At 41.9% G+C, this 19600-nt stretch overlaps 1 protein-coding gene across 2 annotated transcripts in view; it reads left to right on the top strand.

The window, feature by feature from the left end:
• Window positions 1-19050, top strand: part of kmt2a (lysine (K)-specific methyltransferase 2A) — a 157892-nt gene extending 138842 nt beyond the window's left edge. For both annotated transcript variants that reach the window (XM_078199059.1, XM_078199058.1), the window contains exons 34-37: window positions 253-336; window positions 7824-7953; window positions 11157-14564; window positions 16641-19050. In XM_078199059.1, coding sequence (XP_078055185.1) covers window positions 253-336; window positions 7824-7953; window positions 11157-11432 — 490 coding nt within the window. In that variant the 3' untranslated portion in view covers window positions 11433-14564; window positions 16641-19050. The remainder of the gene's footprint in view (window positions 1-252; window positions 337-7823; window positions 7954-11156; window positions 14565-16640) is intronic.
• Window positions 19051-19600: the final 550 nt, after the last annotated feature.

Below are 19600 nucleotides of genomic sequence, written 5' to 3'. Positions count from 1 at the left end.
GTGGTTTTGATGCAGCCTCCATTTACTCATTTGCACTGCCTTGGAGATCTTGCATTCAACATGCTGACACTGGGGTAGCTATTATAGAAACATGAATATGTGCTCATTTACACAATAATGTGCCACGCCAGATCACTTGCCCTACTAATAATGTGTGAAAGCATTTCTGCAATGTATGAGATAAATATCCTATAAAGCCTCATGGTGAGCTGATAGCATTGCAATAACTTCTTATTCTCTTTGAACTTGTAGACGGGCAACCAGCATGGACCTCCCAATGGCCATGCGATTCAGGCACTTGAAAAAGACTTCAAAGGAAGCAGTTGGTGTCTACCGGTAAGAGAAAAGTAATTTCTTCACAGGGTGCACAGTTTATAGTGGCTGCCAGAGGAACAGGGAACAAATTTGCCCCCATTACGTGGGGTGGAATCTTAACAAAAAATGGCAAAGTGTCAGGGTCTGACTGAAAACTGATGTGTTTCTCTCCAGAGAAACAGGCAGCTTTCCTCTTCAGATCTTACGGCACTTTGTCGGAACAAAACTATGAACTATATAATTCTATAAAACAGGGATACATGTTTTACACCATCATTTTGAGGCGTGGAGCCGAACCACGCCTGCAAAGCCTGGCTGCACTGAGATTGGGGTGCCATTTTTAAAGAGGCACCCGATCAGATAAAGGGTTAACCCCACCCCACCAGGGAGGTCCCAGGGGCAAACACCACCTCCCCACCCCCACTTCCTGCATTCACCGCCGGCATCACCCTCTCACTTTCTCTCTCCCCCCCCCCCCAACAGTCATCGCTGGCAACGCCTTCTCCCTCTCTCCTCCCCTTCCCCCCCAAGGGTCCACCCCGGCACAGATTTGGCACAATGCCAACCTGTGCCAGGGGGTGTCGTCAGGGCACTGCCTGGCCAGAACCCTCTTCCCCCGGGAGTGTCACGTCGGCGAGGTTTGAAAATACGGCTGGGGGTAATATATGGCAGGCATGCCTGTAAATATATTAAAATATATTTAAATGAGGTTCTCTCCCTTTGTGGGCATGAAGCGTGCTGCTTCACCGGTGAGGAGCGAGGAAAATCGCAGAATGCAACCTCTCGGGAGAGAATCATGTTTCCCGATTCTCCGAATTTTCAGCCTGCGTTGTCATTCTCTCTGAAGTGCCATCTTTTCACAAAGTTACTTTGTTGTGTTTTTGGATTTGCATCAAGCTGAAATATGTCATATTCCTCAGAAAGAAAGATGAAATAGGCAAGAATTAGGGGGCATAAGATGGGAACAGAAACTGTCAGGGAAAGGCACTCATGAAAAGTGGAACTTTTTCAAGGAACAAATACTGGGTGTCCTTGATAGGCATGTCCCTGTCAGGCAGGGAGGAAATGGCCGAGTGAGGGAACCATGGTTCACGAAAGAGGTGGAATGTCTTGTGAAAAGGAAGAGGGAAGCTTATGTAGGGAAGAGGAAACAAGGTTCAGATGGCTCGATTGAGGGTTACAAGTTAGCAAGGAATGAGCTGAAAAAGGGGCTTAGGAGAGCTAGGAGGGGACACGAGAAGTCCTTGGCGGGTCGGATCAAGGATAACCCCAAGGCTTTTTACTCTTATGTGAGGAATAAAAGAATGACCAGGGTGAGGTTAGGGCCGGTCAAGGACAGTAGTGGGAACTTGTGTATGAAGTCAGTAGAGATAGGCGAGGTGATGAATGAATACTTTTCTTCAGTGTTCACCAAGGAGAGGGGCCATGTTTTTGAGGAAAAGAAGGTGTTACAGGCTAATAGGCTGGAGGAAATAGTTGTTCGGAGGGAGGATGTACTGGCAGTTTTGAATAAACTGAAGGTCGATAAGTCCCCTGGGCCTGATGAAATATATCCTAGGATTCTTTGGGAGGCAAGGGATGAGATTGCAGAGCCTTTGGCTTTGATCTTTAGGTCCTCACTGTCCACGGGGATGGTGCCAGAGGACTGGAGAGTGGCGAATGTTGTTCCTCTGTTTAAGAAAGGGAATAGAAATGACCCTGGTAATTATAGACCGGTTAGTCTTACTTCGGTGGTTGGTAAATTGATGGAAAAGGTCCTTAGGGATGGGATTTACGACCATTTAGAAAGATGCGGATTAATCCGGGATAGTCAGCACGGATTCGTGAAGGGCAAGCCGTGCCTCACAAATTTGATAGAATTTTTTGAGGAGGGAACTAAGTGTGTTGATGAAGGTAGGGCAGTTGATGTCATAGACATGGATTTTAGTAAGGCGTTTGATAAGGTCCCCCATGGTCGGCTTATGATGAAAGTAAGGAGGTGTGGGATAGAGGGAAAGTTGGCAGATTGGATAGGTAACTGGCTATCTGATCGAAGACAGAGGGTGATGGTGGATGGAAAATTTTCGGACTGGAGGCAGGTTGCTAGCGGAGTGCCACAGGGATCAGTGCTTGGTCCTCTGCTCTTTGTGATTTTTATTAATGACTTAGAGGAGGGGGCTGAAGGGTGGATCAGTAAATTTGCTGATGACACCAAGATTGGTGGAGTAGTGGATGAGGTGGAGGGCTGTTGTAGGCTGCAAAGAGACATAGATAGGATGCAAAGCTGGGCTGAAAAATGGCAAATGGAGTTTAACCCTGATAAATGTGAGGTGATTCATTTTGGTAGGACTAATTTAAGTGTGGATTACAGGGTCAAAGGTAGGGTTCTGAAGACTGTGGAGGAACAGAGAGATCTTGGGGTCCATATCCACAGATCTCTGAAGGTTGCCACTCAAGTGGATAGAGCTGTGAAGAAGGCCTATAGTGTGTTAGCTTTTATTAACGGGGTTTGAGTTTAAGAGCCGTGGGGTTATGCTGCAACTGTACAGGACCTTGGTGAGACCACATTTGGAATATTGTGTGCAGTTCTGGTCACCTCACTATAAGAAGGATGTGGAAGTGCTGGAAAGAGTGCAAAGGAGATTTACCAGGATGCTGCCTGGTTTGGAGGGTAGGTCTTATGAGGAAAGGTTGCGGGAGCTAGGGCTGTTCTCTCTGGAGCGGAGGAGGCTGAGGGGAAACTTAATAGAGGTTTATAAAATGATGAAGGGGATAGATAGAGTGAACGTTCAAAGACTATTTCCTCGAGTGGATGGAGCTATTACAAAGGGGCATAACTATAGGGTTCATGGTGGAAGATATAGGAAGGATATCAGAGGTAGGTTCTTTACGCAGAGAGTGGTTGGGGTGTGGAATGTACTGCCTGCAGTGATAGTGGAGTCAGACACTTTAGGAACATTTAAGCGGTTATTGGATAGGCACATGGAGCACACCAGGATGATAGGGAGTGGGATAGCTTGATCTTGGTTTCAGATAAAGCTCGGCACAACATCGTGGGCCGAAAGGCCTGTTCTGTGCTGTACTGTTCTATGTTCTATGAAATCAGTACTGAGTGAATTTTTTATGAAGCTTTGTATAAGACCTTCAAACGTTTGGCTTAACGGACCATAGAGTAACTCCACAAAGACGTGGTTCTGCATGGGAGGAAAACTTGACTGGAAGGGCATGACCTTTAACTACATGTTACTTAAATGCTAAATATAAGAGTCACAATAACAACAAAAGTGGTTGAACAAATTCAGTTGCATGAATCAGTGCCTGCTTTTATGGCATTGCTGAACTCTGCAGTACTGTGTAAGGATGCTTTGGGTCCACACTTTAAACTGGTGCAAATCATTGTGTGGACAGTGTTACCTGTCTATTGATTTTGTTTTTATGAATAAATCACCAGTTCCTGTGTATATCCTGACATCATCTTTCCAGATGCATAACATGGTGATTATCCATTTAGTTGCTTATCGGAGGGCCTCCTGTGTAAAACCAGCCCAGTTTGTATTCTGGTTGGCTGTGTTGATCTTTAAGCCCATATTTGTTGGGATTGTCTGACTCAAAGCTATCAGAATAAATTTAATTTTGAAATCTTAACAGTTGTCAGCAGACTCCAGGCTAGATTTGGAATGGATTGTCAAGAGGTAAAAGGGCAGGGTTATGCAACACAAAGGGTCCCATCAAAGAGAGGAGTTATAGGAGCATTAAATATCCAAAATGAGTAAAAAATACCATTAAATCGATCAATCCCTCTCCATCCAGAGCTCCATCACTGGTTTTCCTTTCACTCTGACATTAGGGAATACTGATTTCTTGAAGACAGGAATTCAGCTTCCCTGATCACTCAGTAGGTAACTTTGGAAATGTGAGTGTTTTAAATAAGGAAGCTTTCAGGTCCTAGCCCCAGTCTGTCTGGACTAGCAGGTTAGACAAAACGAGCGTGGCCCCAAATGGATTACCAAATTAATCAACCGTGAAATATAGAGGAAGAACGGCTATTGCAACTTTTCTGGGTTTGCTAGCACGCCAATATCCCAAAAATGTATGTAAAAATAAATTGCAGAGAGAAAGATGAATGGGTTATTGGGATGAAAAAGGAACTTGTAGAATTCATTTTTAAAGCAGGAACCTAAAATAAGGTCATAGTTGCAGATGTGTAAAAAAGCAATAAGAAATTATTTTAGCTTCAAAAATAAGATAGCAGTCTGAAAAGATGCAAAAGACTTGAAACAGGTGGTGAGCAGAAGACTGTTAATCCTGAATGATTGCTTCTTTAAAGTTTATTTATTTGTCACAAGTAGGCTTACATTAACACTGCAATGAGGGTACTGTGAAAATCCCCTAGTCGCCACACTCCTGTTCAGGTACACTGAGGGAGAATTTAGCACGGCCAATGCATCTCACCAGCACGTCTTTCGGACTGTGGGAGGAAACCGGAGCACCTGGAGGAAACCCATGCAGACACGGGGAAAATGTGCAGACTCTGCACAAACAGTGACCCAAGCCGGGAATCGAACCCAGGTCCCTGGTGCTGTGAGGCATCAGTGCTAACCACTGTGCCACCGTTTTTCCAAGTACATGAATAGCCTGCTATCCCTAAGTACAAGTTTAAAAAGTAATGACTAATGTCAATGAGCTGGAAGCCATGGACAGGCTAAATGTGCCAGATAAAGATCCCTTTGGTAAATGGTATTTATTGGCAGTATGGTAAGCAAAAGGTGTTTCACTCCATAATTCGATTGACCCATTAGGAAGCTTTTATTAAAATATTAAACTTTATTTAAGAGCACAGTTAGAATATAACAAAAAGAACGAGAATAACTTTTACCAATTAAAATATTTAAACATGACAAAGTATAATTCTTAACATCTATCCATCGCCATAGTTCCGATTTAAGCAGTAACCTCATTGACATAAATTCCTCTTCAGAATCAGCATAAAACAGATATGCTCATGTGGCTGCTACGTTTCCAGCCTTTTAACCCTTCTGGACAGATACAGAAAAACACCTGCCTTCTGATTCCCGGACAGAAATTTCCAGAGAATATTCTCAAGCAGCAGAACTTCAGAGAAATAAACCTAGTCTCTGGCAGATCCTAGTTGTCAGACTTCAGAGAGAGACTTCTTTCCACAGCTTCCAAGCAGCAACTGACTTGATTTTTCTGTGTAAGCTTGGCACCCAGTCACGTGACCTTACTTGTCAATCAATCTAATCAAACCCTACTCTGCAAACCCAGGGGAAAACACTAAAATAGCAGAACAGCATTAACTCAGATTAAAACAAACTTTCTATGTTGCTGCAGTAACAACAGAAACATAACCCAAATGCATCTCTTAAAGGCACAGTATTGTCACACATACATCATGAATTTTGTTTGAAATAGTTTTTAAGTTGTTAGCCAATTAAGGACTGAGTTGACTGGCCCCTCAACATGTCCAACTGCTGCAGAGCACCGATCAACAAAGCAAATAAAATGCTGAAATATTTAACTGAATCAGTAGTTACACATCTCAGGAGGTCTTACTCAAACTGTGTTGTGCGTGAATCAGACTGCACCATGAGTTCTGTGTCCAGTTTTTGTCAAGCAATCACAAAAGAAGAATTCAACATTGGAGGCAGTTCAGAGGAGAGCTACGAGGCTGAGCCCTAGTGTCAGAGGTATGAGAAAAGATTTGGAGATATTTGGATTTTTTAGTCTTTGGAAGGAGTAAGCTGAGGTGATCCTACAGGGGTATAGACAAGAGATGGAAAAATGTATCTGGAAAATGATGTTAAATTTAGAGAGTGGGACAGGGTTCTAGAAGTTCAAACTAACATGAAGTGCATCTTGACACAACAAACTGATAAACACCGGAAGCTAATGTACAAGTGGAATAACTGAGGCAGAAACTCTGAAGAAACCATTGAATGCCCCAGTTGGGCAAACATGGGTTTTTTCTGAATGGATGAAGCAAAATGGGCTGAATGGCCTTACTCATTTGTAATTGCTTTGTAACCTCCATCTGATAGTGCTTCTAATGTAAGCAATGTCCCCGCTGTTGATTACTCTTCAGCAACCCTCGCTGGAAGTGTTTGTGTGAATGTCAGGTGAGGACTGCATTCAGCCCAGCTGCAATGCACTGATGATTGAGTAGCCTGCCATTGTTCACTGTCTAGGCTAACATACACAAGGAATGGTCACTTGTGCACAGTAGTTCAATATACATGGATCTATAGATAAGTTTTCCAGTTTGAGTTATTGCCTTCAATATAGGGCAGGAAAAATTGGAAAGCAATAAGATTGGAATTCTTCACCTCGGTAAATCAGTGATCTGGTGAAGCACCATACTTATAAAGTTCCTCCTTTTATTGAATGAGGGCTTTGTAGCTGGTTATGTGCTATTGTATCTTTTCAAAATCATTCTGACATGAGAAAGAAACCCTTTAAAAATCTCCATACTCGCTTTACGTAAATACATTCAATCCTGCAAGCTGACGTGCTGCTTCTGAGCAAGGGTCCATGAGGTGAGGAAGACCAGCCTGCACAGGTCGCCGCTGTGGAACAGTTGAACCTCAACAACAGCAACCTGCATTTATATAGCATCTTCAATGTGTAAAATGTTCCCAGATTTGACTTTGAATCACAGGTGTTAGGGCAAATGGAAAAAGCTTGGTCAAAGAGGCAGGTTTTTAGGAGTGTCTTGAAGGGGAAGAGTGAGGAGAAGAGATTTAAGGAGAGAATTCCCTTCTTTAGGGTCCAGGCAGTTAAGGCAGGGTGGTCAGTGGTGGAGGGATTAAAATTAGATATAGTGAAGAGACCAGGGTGGCATTTTCTGGCCGTGCTTGCCCCAAAACCGGAAAATCCTGCCCGAGATCAACGGACCTTTGCATTGTCCTCCCCCTGTCCGCTATGATTCCCATGGCAGGCGGGACAGGAAAATTCCCTCCCCCGATTTGGAGGAGGGCAGATATCTCAAAAGGGTTGTAGGACTGGAGGAGAGTACAGAGCTAGATGCATGGCCATGGGAGAATTCGAAGACAGATAAAAGGACTTTATAATTGAGGCGTTACTTAATCGGGAGCCAATGTAGATCAGCGAACACTGGGGTGATGGAGAGAGATTATGAATGAGTTCAAGTTTATGGATGGTGAAACTTGGGAGGCTGATCGGGATTAGCTCGACAGCTGAACTCCACACAATATCACTTAGATTGTGAAGTAATCAGGTTGGCTGGTGGAGTAGAGAGTTTCCTTGGGTAGAAGTTGTAATGTACGGTATTAATAACATGTAAGAGAAAGGGTTTCTGTAAAATTTAATCTGTCGGCTATTTTGAGAAAGGTATCCCATTCAAGTAGGTTGATGTTCTTATTAAAATAGCAGTAGAATATCAACCCAGTCGAGAATAAAACTGATGTGATGCTGAGAGTTTGATGTTCATAATGAATGATTTGCTCTTTTTCTTTTCCTTCCCACCCTTCCCATCTTTGTAAATGCTGTAGGTCACCAATCCACGGACGGGGCCTTTTCTGTAAGCGAAACATTGATGCAGGTGAGATGGTCATCGAATATTCGGGTAATGTCATTCGATCTGTCCTCACAGACAAACGAGAGAAATATTATGACAGCAAGGTGAGTTTCTAGTGCAGGTTTATGCTAGATAATAACCACAGGTGCTGGGATAGCCATCGTGGGAATCACTGATGTTATTTCTCCGCCGTTTAATGAACCCTTTCTGAAATAACACTATCTTTATGGCATCGGCAACGCACCGGCTTCCTTGCGACATAAAACAGCTTATCTGCTTGCGTTGTTTAACTTGCAGCAACATTGCAAATCATTTTAAAAACTGGTTTGTGTGCGTGCTTTTTTTTTTGCTTGTTGTATGTTTAGCATTTGCAGTGTCCGGATCAACAAATTGGTTTTGGAACTGGTGACCCATTTAAAAACTGAGCAATTCTTGAGAGCCTTTACCTTATCAGTTGGATTACTTGCTGTACAACTCCTAATTCTCTTAAGAGTTTAAATGGAATGCATTATTATAATTTGTTGTTTTGGACATTACTTCGAATACCCTTTTGTTGCTTCTGCTGCCCCTGAGCTCAGATTGTCCCTGAATATGGTGGTTTTGTCACTGAAACAGCCAAGAGATCAGATTAAGGCTGTTGTGTGTCAGAATACCTTGTAACAGAGTTTTAACTGCCTGACTGCAGTCAATTGCATATACTCTTATAACAATTTCAAGATTCATGGGGCTTTGATTGAACTTCATAGAGCCATAGAATCCCTACAGCGCAGAAGGAGGCCATTTGGCCCATCAAGTCTGTACTGAAGCTCGGACAGTACCTTGCCCATCCCCCACCCTGTCCTCGTAACCCCATGCATTTACCTCGCGAATCCCCTAACCTACACATCATGGGACACTAAGGAGCAATTTAGCATGGCCAATCCACCTAACCTGCACATCATTGCACAGTGGGAGGAAACCCACGCAGACACGGGAGAATGTGCAAACTCCACACAGTCACCCCAGGCCGGAATTGAACCCGGGTCCCTGATGCTGTGAGGCAGCAGTGCTAACCACTGTGTCACTGTGTGTAGAGGTGGAGTATATTTTGCTGAAACGTTGTGTTTTCGTAAAATATAATCAATTGAGTGTAGTAGAGCCAGAGCTTTTGTAAATTTCAAAATCATTCCCTCTGTTAATGTACAAAATGTCTTGTGTATAGTGTCACCTGTAACACTTTCTGCTGGACTTCTTGCCGACAGTGCCCTTGTTGATATAAACTCGGTGAGAAACACCAGAAGCTATAAAAGTCTTGTTCCTGGGGCATGTCGCCACTTCTTGTATCATGCTCAAAATAAATATACTTCAAAGAATAGAAAGAAAGTTATAGCCATCGCCCTTGTTTTTCTGGCTTTGATGACTTGGTCTCATCTCAAGGCCAGGAACAATGAATTCATAAGCAGCTTCCAACCAACAGAATCTAACCCCAGCAGTGAGCCCCACTTGGCCTCAGGTGTGCCTGTTTAGAGTGCTTGTTCACCGAAACGAAGGCCAGAATCTTACTACCGTTCACGCCGGCGGTATTTTCCCATCCCTCTGCAGTGAACAGAGATTTGGCTGGCTGCCAAGTTCTCCGACCTCACTGCAGCGAGGGCGTGGCGTGAACGGCAGGTAAGATCTTGCCCTTACTGATTAAATACCTTGGGGAGAAATACTAGGTTAAACAACACCATTTTTAGCAGCTAAGCATCACATTGCTCCAGCACTGGACTACCTGTGAGTAACACCACAGATCAACTAGCTATGCATTTTTAAAAAACTCTTGTTTCTGTATTTGTTGAATAAAGTTTTATTTAAAACGTGCTTGAATCGCTTTTGCTTGCTTCTGTGATTTTAGCCTGCTTTCTGGGGATGAAAGTAAAACTGTGTCTGCCTTATGATGTCTTACTGTAACGAACTAATGTCACTAGGGATAAGGAGGGGTGGTGGGGGTTTATGATTTTGGAATGGAAATGCATATTGTTAATCAAATCAGATATCTGTAAAATAATCAGGAACAGATTCCTGGCAAGTCAAATGATTAGAGCTGAAACTGTGATTAACATAATTTTCAAAACTGAGTGAGTCGGTTTGATCAGGTTATATTGTATATTTCATATTCTTTCATAAATACTCTATTTGATCACCGCTCGAGTAAGTTAAGCCACTCGAGGTGTTCTGGTCCTTACCCTTTACAAAACCTCTTGGTTCACATTTGGATTTTTTTTTGGCTTGTTCCCTCAGCTAATTGTGATATGCAGAGTGATACGCACAGTGGCAGTAGCAAATTTTTGCTGGAACTATGTACAATTTAAAGACCAGAAACAGGCCATTTGGCTCAACTGGTACATGCTGGTTTATGCCCCACACAAGCCTAACCTACCAGCAAAACTTATTCCTTTCTCCCTTTTTGTTCCTGTTTATCCAGTTACCCATTATATGTATTTATGCAATTCATATCAGCTACTCCTTCTGTTAGTAAATTCCACAATCTAATCATGAAACGGCTGAGAGTTTTCCCCTTAAGTCCCTATTGGATTTATTAATGGCTGCCATACGTTTGTGGCCCCTGGTTTTGGACTCCCCGCAAGTGGAAACATCTCTGTTTACTTTATCATATTCTTAAAGACCTCGACAAGGTCATGGTCCTCAGCCAACCCTTCTTTGGAGAAAAGAATTCCAGCCTGTCAGCTTAGTACCAGAGAGAAAAGTGAGGGGGATATTCTTTGTCCACTGGGCTATTCGGGTTTTGGTCTGTAGACTCAGACATTGAAGACTGATCCTTTTATATCAGCTCTTGCATTATCCTTGTAAATCTTCTCTGATGTCTCTATATCTTTATTCTAATATGTTTGATTTCCCAGTGGACCGGTTTGTTTAAAGCGCCACTTGGTGTTTTACTGTACCATACAGAGCCGCAGGTTTTGTGTTTGGCTGAAGCAATTGGGCTGCTACAGTCTGCGTCATGACTCTGGGCTATGATGAAAAGAATCTATTGAGGATCCCGCTCTGAGCGAAATGCAAAGTGTATTGTTTGAATGTTGTGTGGGAGTTGTGCCAAATGTAGCTGTGATTTTTCTTTTGGTCAAGTGTCAGAACTTCTGACACTCATATCTAGGTACGCACTTGGGTAAGATAAGAGAGGGCTGCTATGCCCATGGAACTGCATGCATGTAGGAGCCAGTGTCTTTAGGAAGGTGGGGGGGGGGGGGGGGAGCCTAACGCTTGCACTTAGGTGAATGTGTTAATTTTCTTCTTCTGTTCTGTTTCCTCCTTTTTGTACTAACAGGGGATCGGTTGTTACATGTTCCGTATTGACGATTATGAGGTTGTGGATGCCACGATGCACGGAAATGCAGCGCGTTTCATCAACCACGCCTGCGAACCCAACTGCTACTCGCGGGTGATAAATGTGGATGGGCAGAAACACATTGTCATCTTTGCCGTGCGGAAGATCTACCGCGGTGAAGAACTCACATACGATTACAAGTTCCCAATCGAAGACGCCAGCAACAAACTGCCTTGTAACTGCGGAGCAAAGAAATGCAGGAAGTTCCTGAACTGAGAAAAAAAATAGATGTAACTGGTGGAAAAAAACCCTCTTGAGGTGACTGTGCCATGATTTTATGAGATTACTAAAAAGAATACTGGGGTGGAAATGGTGGTGGAATTGTATTGCAGTTTGCAACGTACAAAAGTCCTGTTGCAGCAGTTTTAAACACTGATTGCAGCAGAGAAGGGGGTCATTTGACCCATGGTGTCAATGCCAACTGACTAATGGCAAAAAATGTAATTCAAACAAATTTATAAATCTCTTGGTATTTGTTGTCAACACGGTAAAATACATCGCTAAACAGTTGTGGCAGCTAACCATTTTCAGAACTGCAAGACAGTGTGTGTGTGTGTCGGCTAGAGCCCTGTTTCCATCCCGCTCCATGCATATATGGGAGATAGGAGTGAAACAAATTGAGTGCAACCAAAATTCCCAGTCAATTATGGTACCAAGGCAGCAACAACAGCTGAAATTCAATCTGAATCAGGTGAGTCACTGGAGCAGACTCTCCCCTCTGGGGCAAAAAGAAAGGGAAAGATCAGGTATCTTCCACAGCTGGATAAGGCAAAGAGAACACGCAGTTTTGATCTTTCGTGCTATTCGGTTTCTGACTTGGGAGCAATTCGTTTTTAATCGTGATTGTAAAATGTGAAGAAAAGCTTTTTTTTCTCAAATCTGCTCTTGTGGAGTGACAGCCACTCCTCAACAGCAGGGCAGCTTCAAGTGAAGATGAGCTGAACTGTGGCTGTACCCAAGCAGCGTGGGGGAAAGTCTGTAGTCCCATAAAATCGCTTCAATCTGGCAAGTTCCCTTCCCTTTCCAGGAGGCAGTTATCGCATGTTTTATGTTTAAAGCTATTTGATTTCTTTTTAAACTTAAGAGTCTCATTTACAATGGCAGAATGTAGAATTAACACTAACTGGGTAGAAATTCTACCTGACACTTGTTTGGATTTCCTTTTTGTAAATGTTTATTTTTAATTGCTTCAAAGTAGTACCGCACTTGTTAGTGGACTGGCTCTCCAGAGGTGAAATTAAGAGAACCATATCGAAAGAGGCAGAGAACTAGTGACCAAGGTACACTGAAACTTCACACTGACCTTTCTAGTAGTAGGAAAGCCTGCTAATGAGTGCTCGGTTTAATAATCCCTGAAAACCCCTTGTTGGTAACACACACAGCTTGGTGTTGGCAAAGACACTACCTGTTTATAACGCACTAGTTGTGCAAAAGCACTAATGATGTGTTAATGAAACTCTAAGCTTTCAATAGTGCCCGTTTACTAACAGCAGGGATGGGGGGGGGAATCACAGTCTGACCCTTTCACCGATATAAACCTGTGTATTTTTAGTTAGTAGTTGGGAGCAGGCTGGGTAGGGAATCAATGCTACCATATTTATGAGTATTAAATCATACTCATATTTCTTGACGATATGAGAGCATGGAAAAACTCGAAGATAAAATATCTCAACCTTCTCTTGCACTCAATGCACAGACTTCTGAAATCCAAGCTTGACAGCACCAAACCACTGTTCTTTTCAACCTTATCCAACGCCGGCATCTCCACATCATGACTTTTCAACCTTTGTCAGTACAATGAGTTTTAATCTTTCACCTGAATTTCTCAATCCACACAAACAGCAACGCACTTAGAACCATAGAAAAGTTACAGCACAGAAGGAGGCCATTCAGCCCATCTTGTCCATGCCAGCCCAAGGACACTTCCGGAATATTGTTTGCAACCCTTCAAAGTATATTCATGTTGGCGAGGTAAATGGCCAAATATTGTTGAACATCCAGCCAAGAGTTCAACTTAAATCTGTATTGGCTTCCTTGCTTTAATCTTCCTGTGAGTCTCTTCCTGAGTGTAGTGTCGGGAGGTGAAGATCAGGGCATTTGACCACAATGAAGTAGTTTTGAATTCGACCATGAGTGAATCTCAATCTAAAACTGGGGAGCCTAGAAGTTGCCGTGGATGATAATGGTGTCCAAATGCTTAACGTGCTCTTCTGGCGTTCCTTAATTCACCTTTTTAACGCAGGCGTTAAATACCTCCGCTAAAATAACAGCTGAATGCCCACCAGCACATCAAGCAACCATCTGCTGGTGACTTCTAGGATATCTTTCCTGCATTCCCACCACTTAACAGCTGTTCTGCACTGTAGTGTGGGGGAAAATTAAAACCGGTTTCCAAAAAAAAATACCTAACCACCATATCAGAGAGGCAGAGCGAATTCTTTTTCTGGAAAGTGTTTATTTTATCAATCAGGAAATAATTTCTGTTGAATTGACAAAGTGCTACAATAGCTGACTCCTGGAACACGGGCAAGTTTGTTTTGACCAAATGAATGCATCTCAAGTGGGTTTACGGCAGTAATTAACGTTTGAAGATCTTGATCCCTTATATTTTTGCACTGTGTGCTATTTAGATTGACGCTAAAACTAATGTGTTTGTACTGACTACAGCCGTGTATCTTGTTATTCAGACTACAGTCGTATTTCCATACCTCCCATTGTTCAGATTATTAGCCGTATCTTGTGTATTCCATTCTCCAGATTACAGATGTGTCTCCTGTTATCCAAACTGAATTGAGTTTTTAAAAAAAAACAGTTTGGCTGATCAGGAAGTTGTGTTTTATTTAAAGGGGCACAGTCTTCATTTTAAAAAAAAACAAGTATCGCCTACCCACCCTCTCCACACTTCCATTCCGTTATGTACATCCTCTTTTGTCGAAAAAGACAGTGCCCCTTTAAGCAATAATTGACAGCTAGCCAGGCTGATGGATGGAAGACTGTCAGGATGAATGTTTCCCTGTTGTCCATTATTGCTATTTAGTCATACCTCTGGACAAAAGTTGGGTTGGGGATTTTTCTTCTTCACATGGGGCTTGTCTTTACTCAGTTGCTGCTGCTTAATGACATCCATCTGTCACCAGCCTTTTGGGACCACGTTCCTCGCTGCTATGATATCAGCTTGTTACTTGAGGGCACCTTCGCTCGTAGAGAGGTATTAACCTGTTGTACAAGAAAGGGCAGTGTTAACCTGAGAAGGACATTGCACTTCACCAAGTTTGTGGTGGAATCACCAGGGCAGCATACTTACAGCACGAGGAAGACACACCTTCCGAGTGTGGTGTTAATGTTCAGGTAATGGGGATTCTACTGGAAGGGGGTGTGGGTGGGTGGGGGGTTGGATTGGGAGGGGTGGGTGGGGGGGGGAGGGGGTTAGTTCTGTATGCACTGACAGTCGTGAAGACCGAATCTGAAATGCTGTACTAATGACCGCTAGCTAGTTTAACGCACAATAGCCAGCTATGAAGAACTTGGTTGGTCATTACGTTTTTAGTTAGTTTGCGTGTTACCAAACAGCCGCAGGTGAAGTTCATGATCGAAAAGAAACCATGACTAACAGTGGGCAATTTGGTTTATGTGTTTCCTGACACACCCCTCTAACTGCATTGCTGGGCACTTCAAAAAAAGGGGCAAATATTTGATTAGCAAATTTTATTGACATTTTATTCATAAAATCTTTGATTTCTATTAATTTTTTTTAAATAATTGAAGGAATATATGAAACATCAGTTTGCAGTCCCAGTAAGAATTTAAACATGTACAATGACCAGCAGTTGCTGCTAAGTCATTTTTAATTATGTGAGTGAGGAGGAGGTTTTTAAAGCAGTATTGTTGATGATTAATAGCCATTAGCTATGTTGTATAATTGGGGCTTAAGAGATTGCCTTCAATGCCCGTACTTCTACCCAAAAAATCTAGTTTTCCATTCAAAGGATTGAATGGATTGTTGAGATACCCATTTGTATGGGGAGTCAATATTCTTTTGGTTCCCCTCCCCAGATTCCCGCTCGAACAGCACTGTGGGTGTACTTGCACCAGTTGGACTGCAGCAGTTCAAGAAGGTGGCTCACAACCATCTTCTTAAAGCAACTAGCAATGGGCAACAAATGCATTGCCAGCAGCACCCACATCCAATGAAAGGATATAAAAAAAAAACTTAATTAAGTTGTTGAAAAAGCTACAGAATTTAAACAGGTGGAACAAAATGCACAAACCATGAGCAGAATCATATGATTCCCTGAATGCAATTATAAATCTTTAATTTGTGAGTGGCCCAAAACCTAAATTAAGCACTACAAGTTTGGGGTACAAGTGGTTTATTCGGTTTTCGATGCAAGGGGGCTTTGGCATGCTTTTAGAACGCATTGTTTATCTGGTGTAGTTCTTAATGTGATGGATTCCCGGGTGTCAACACTGTGGTTTGTCCCTCATCAAACTTATACCGAAACCCCATCCATGTGCCGCTAAATAGAATAATGCTGTACTGTGTTCATTCAGAAACGGGTGTGGGCTTGTCTGATTTTACCAAGGCTCAAGTTCCCACTGAAAGGAAATAAGTAATAAGTGTCTTTAACTCAATAGGAATTCGCAGAGATTTTAGATAGTACTTTTTTATCCAGAGTGGGATTTCACAGTGACTGTGTTAAATGAGTTACAACACTGTACAAACATTATTATAAATGTTCTCCCTAACTCTCACTATCTATAACTCCCAACAAAACTTTTTAAAAAAACATATCATTTGTATTTGTTTGAAATCCATTTGGACATATAGGAAACTTGAATATAATTGTATTTAAAAATAGAATGGAAAGAGGAGCGAAGTTCTTTTGGGAATAGGTAGGAAATAATAATTCTAAAACATAGCTAACTATGATAGCACAGCAGAGCCAGATGGTGACAGCCTGAGTATGTGTACCAAAGTCTTGATTCATAGGAATAAATGAATCATTGCAGTTCTAGTTAATTTCTTGCAGGTTGTGCCTCCTTCCTAGCCAACTATCCTCATAATTCAGAGCCTAGACACAGAATAAATGTAGACCCAACAAGTCAGGCAGCTGGGGCATATGAACGGAGGACTCCAGCATCTTTTGACACCCATTGTTAGACGTTTTGTGTGGGTTTTAAAAAAACTCTCCATACAATTACTCCCCAAGATATAGAGTTTGACGTTAGCGGCACTAACAGCAGGCTTCAGTCAGCGGGTAATGTGGGATTTCATGTGCTGAGAACTGGTAATGTCTGCTTTTCCATCTCACCATGGCCCCCAAGAAGGTGTGAAAGAGGGGGAAGTGGGTATCTCACTGATAGGAACTTGACTCCGTTTGTTTCTGCACCGTCGATGAAACCCTTTATACTTTTTTTTTGCAGCAGTGAATGCCTGCAGACAGCGCCAAGTCGCTGTGCAGGTTTTGTAAGGCGTGCGATATGGGGTAGAGAAGTGTGGCAAGTCGGAAGAGACGGCTAGTTGCTAGTTCGCTTTTGTTTACAGATGTCGCTTTTTTTTGTGTATGTGGCTGTTTGAACCTTGAGTATGAAGCTGCCATGCATTCCTTTGTGTTGGTTTTCACAGGCAGTTAAACTTTTTTAAACCATTATAACCCACGCCATACAGTGTATATAATTAAGTGCCAGGTTATTGTTTTTATTAAGTTGAGATTTATAGACAACTTAACTGAAGTTTAAAGACCTGCCAATTAACAATTGAAAATACTGCCATCGTGCATATATATATTTTTTTATTACAATTTATTTATTTAATTTGGGGTCTTTTTGTTGACTGTGTACTCTGTGCAGCTATCTATAGTTTGGGGGTGTCGCTCGATTAATTGAATTATTCACACAGCTCACTCCAAGTGCTGGGCGGAGTTCAATAAGGACATTTGGTATTAGGTCTTGCAAGCTTCTAATGGACAGTTTCACCCAAATGAGTAGAAGAGCCGCTTTGATCTACACAATGATCTACATTGTGATCTACACCTCCATTGTTTGTTTCTGTGGGAGGGGAAGGGAGGCGGTGGCTATGCAGTAGTGGGTGTGCTTATTTCTAGGACGTCAGTGCCATTTGAAAAATTAGCTTTGGCAAAAGTATGTCTGTAGTAACATGTTGTTCATATTCCTTTCTCATGAGGTGTGATGCTGTACCACTGCAGCTCAGTGTCATCTGACAGAGCTAGCTGCAGTAACATCAGGGGCATTCTTCTGGGTGGCATCTACAAAGCTTGATTTTCATTTTAAACACCAAAGTTAAAAAAAAACTATTTTTACGCTGCTGCTGTCCTTTTGCACCATTTCATAAGATTCATTCTATACTGTTGTGTTTTTGTAGAACGGTTGAAATTTTGTCTCGCCTCCATTTTGCCCCAAGGCTGGTGTGCCACCTCTGCACAAGTGAGTGAGTGCTAGCTTGTTCTCTTGGATTGCCGGACAGCCGAGGCTCGAGATAACTCCATGACTCTCATTAGCAATTCGTGACAAGAGACGCACTTACAGAGGGTGGCTGGCATTTTATCCTTTGTAGGAATGCTGTTGTGTTTTTTTTAATCCCTTTACTGGAGCACTTCATTGTCCTGTCCTGCAACAGGATTGGAACTGATGAAAAGTCTGCCCTACCATAGTGGAAGATTACAAGCCAGCCACATGGAATAATTCAGTCTCCAACACCCAAAGGTGTGGCAAGGAGGGACTTTAGTATCTTTTAAAATGGTTTAACATTGTTCCCTTTGCAACCCAACAGAGCAGGACACAGTGATTTTACAATGAATGTATCTTTTTCTAATGACTGAACTTCTTACTAGAAAAGTTTTTTTTTAAATGAATGATACACCATAAAGTTTGTTCAATGAGATACAAAATCCCATCTGGAAAAAAAAAAGCGGGTTAATTTGAAGGGCTGGTTCTCGTCTATTTAGCATCCATTTCAAAGCAATACGATGTTTACGGTAAATCTGTAGAGATCATGTAAAACCATCATGTCTTGTTAGTTTAAAAGTACATAATTTTGGGTCCTAGTTCAGAAAGAAATGACAGTGAGGGGAAATGCCGAATCTGCAATTTCTGAAATGTTTTCTGTGAACGTAAGGCTTTAGTGATACTTTCCCAAGATTTTTTAAATATTTAAACACTATTGCAATTTCTTTTTATTGTCTCAAGAATGGACGGCTGACTATATAACTACTAGATGGGGCGGGAGGGGAATATACTTTTTAAATTATTTTTTAAAAGTTCGGGTACACATTGTGTCTATACATCCCTGTTCTCTGTGACTAGGACGCTTGCCTTTTCTCTCCCGTACCCCACCGGAACGGAATTATATTTATATGTGTGTTTTTCCGTTAATGTGAATATATTTTTATGTCTCTTTGAGATGAATACACGAAGAAGTAGTAGATGTAAAATGTTCCGGTTCAGAGAAACCTTGCGTGAGAAATTTGTTTTATTTTTATTCATGATGAGGCAAATTGTAAACCTTTTTTTAATTATTTTTTCAGTCTTTTTTTGTGTTCCTGTAAATTGTTATTTTTTACATTGCTCTTACAAAAACATTATTAACAATCTGATTGATTAGTGCATCAGTGTTAAACCATATCATGGTAATGAAGGAAATTTTAATTAAGAAAAACTGAAAGCTATGCTAAAGAATGAATGTAAAAAAAAAAATGTACATAGTTGTAAAAAATGTTTCTAAGCGTCATTTTCTATGCACTTTTTTATTTAAGTGATAGTTTAATTAATAAACATGTCCATTTTATCCTTGGAGATACTTTAAATATATTTTGTGTATTTCATGTGGGTTTTGCATTTTCTTTAAACATCTTCTCACATCCACACTATAGCACGGTTCTTCTGGTGCTGAAGGTCTCCACGTCCTCACCGAAATGTCTGGTCTTCACGGAGAGCATTGGTACTTTGTTGATACTGTTGCTATGGAGACATACCGATGGAGTCTGGTGTTGTTATATTTTTCCACCACTATCCCCATTGGAGCTGAATTGAATTGTAATAGCTCGTACCCATGCCTGTGATAGGAGCAGGCAACCAGCACCTTTGGGGAACTCAGATCTTTGACCTGTCTGGTTTTGCTACATGTGAGTCAATGAAGATTCTGGGTTGTGTGCATAGGTCAATAAAGAGTTACACTCCAGTTCTGTATGTTATGTGTAAAACTTTAGGATAAATATGAGTCGTAGAGGTTTCCAGCATGGAAACAGGCCCTTGGGCCTAACTTGTCCATGACGCCCTTTTTTTTAACCACTAAACTAATCACAAATGCCCAGGTTTGGCCCATATCCCTCTATACCCATCTTACCCATGCAACTGTCTAAATGCTT

The sequence above is a fragment of the Mustelus asterias genome, chromosome 27, assembly GCF_964213995.1.
Source record: "Mustelus asterias chromosome 27, sMusAst1.hap1.1, whole genome shotgun sequence".
NCBI lineage: Eukaryota > Metazoa > Chordata > Chondrichthyes > Carcharhiniformes > Triakidae > Mustelus > Mustelus asterias.
The sequence above is the reverse complement of the archived record's forward strand: the minus strand, read 5'-3'. Positions and strand labels throughout refer to the sequence as shown.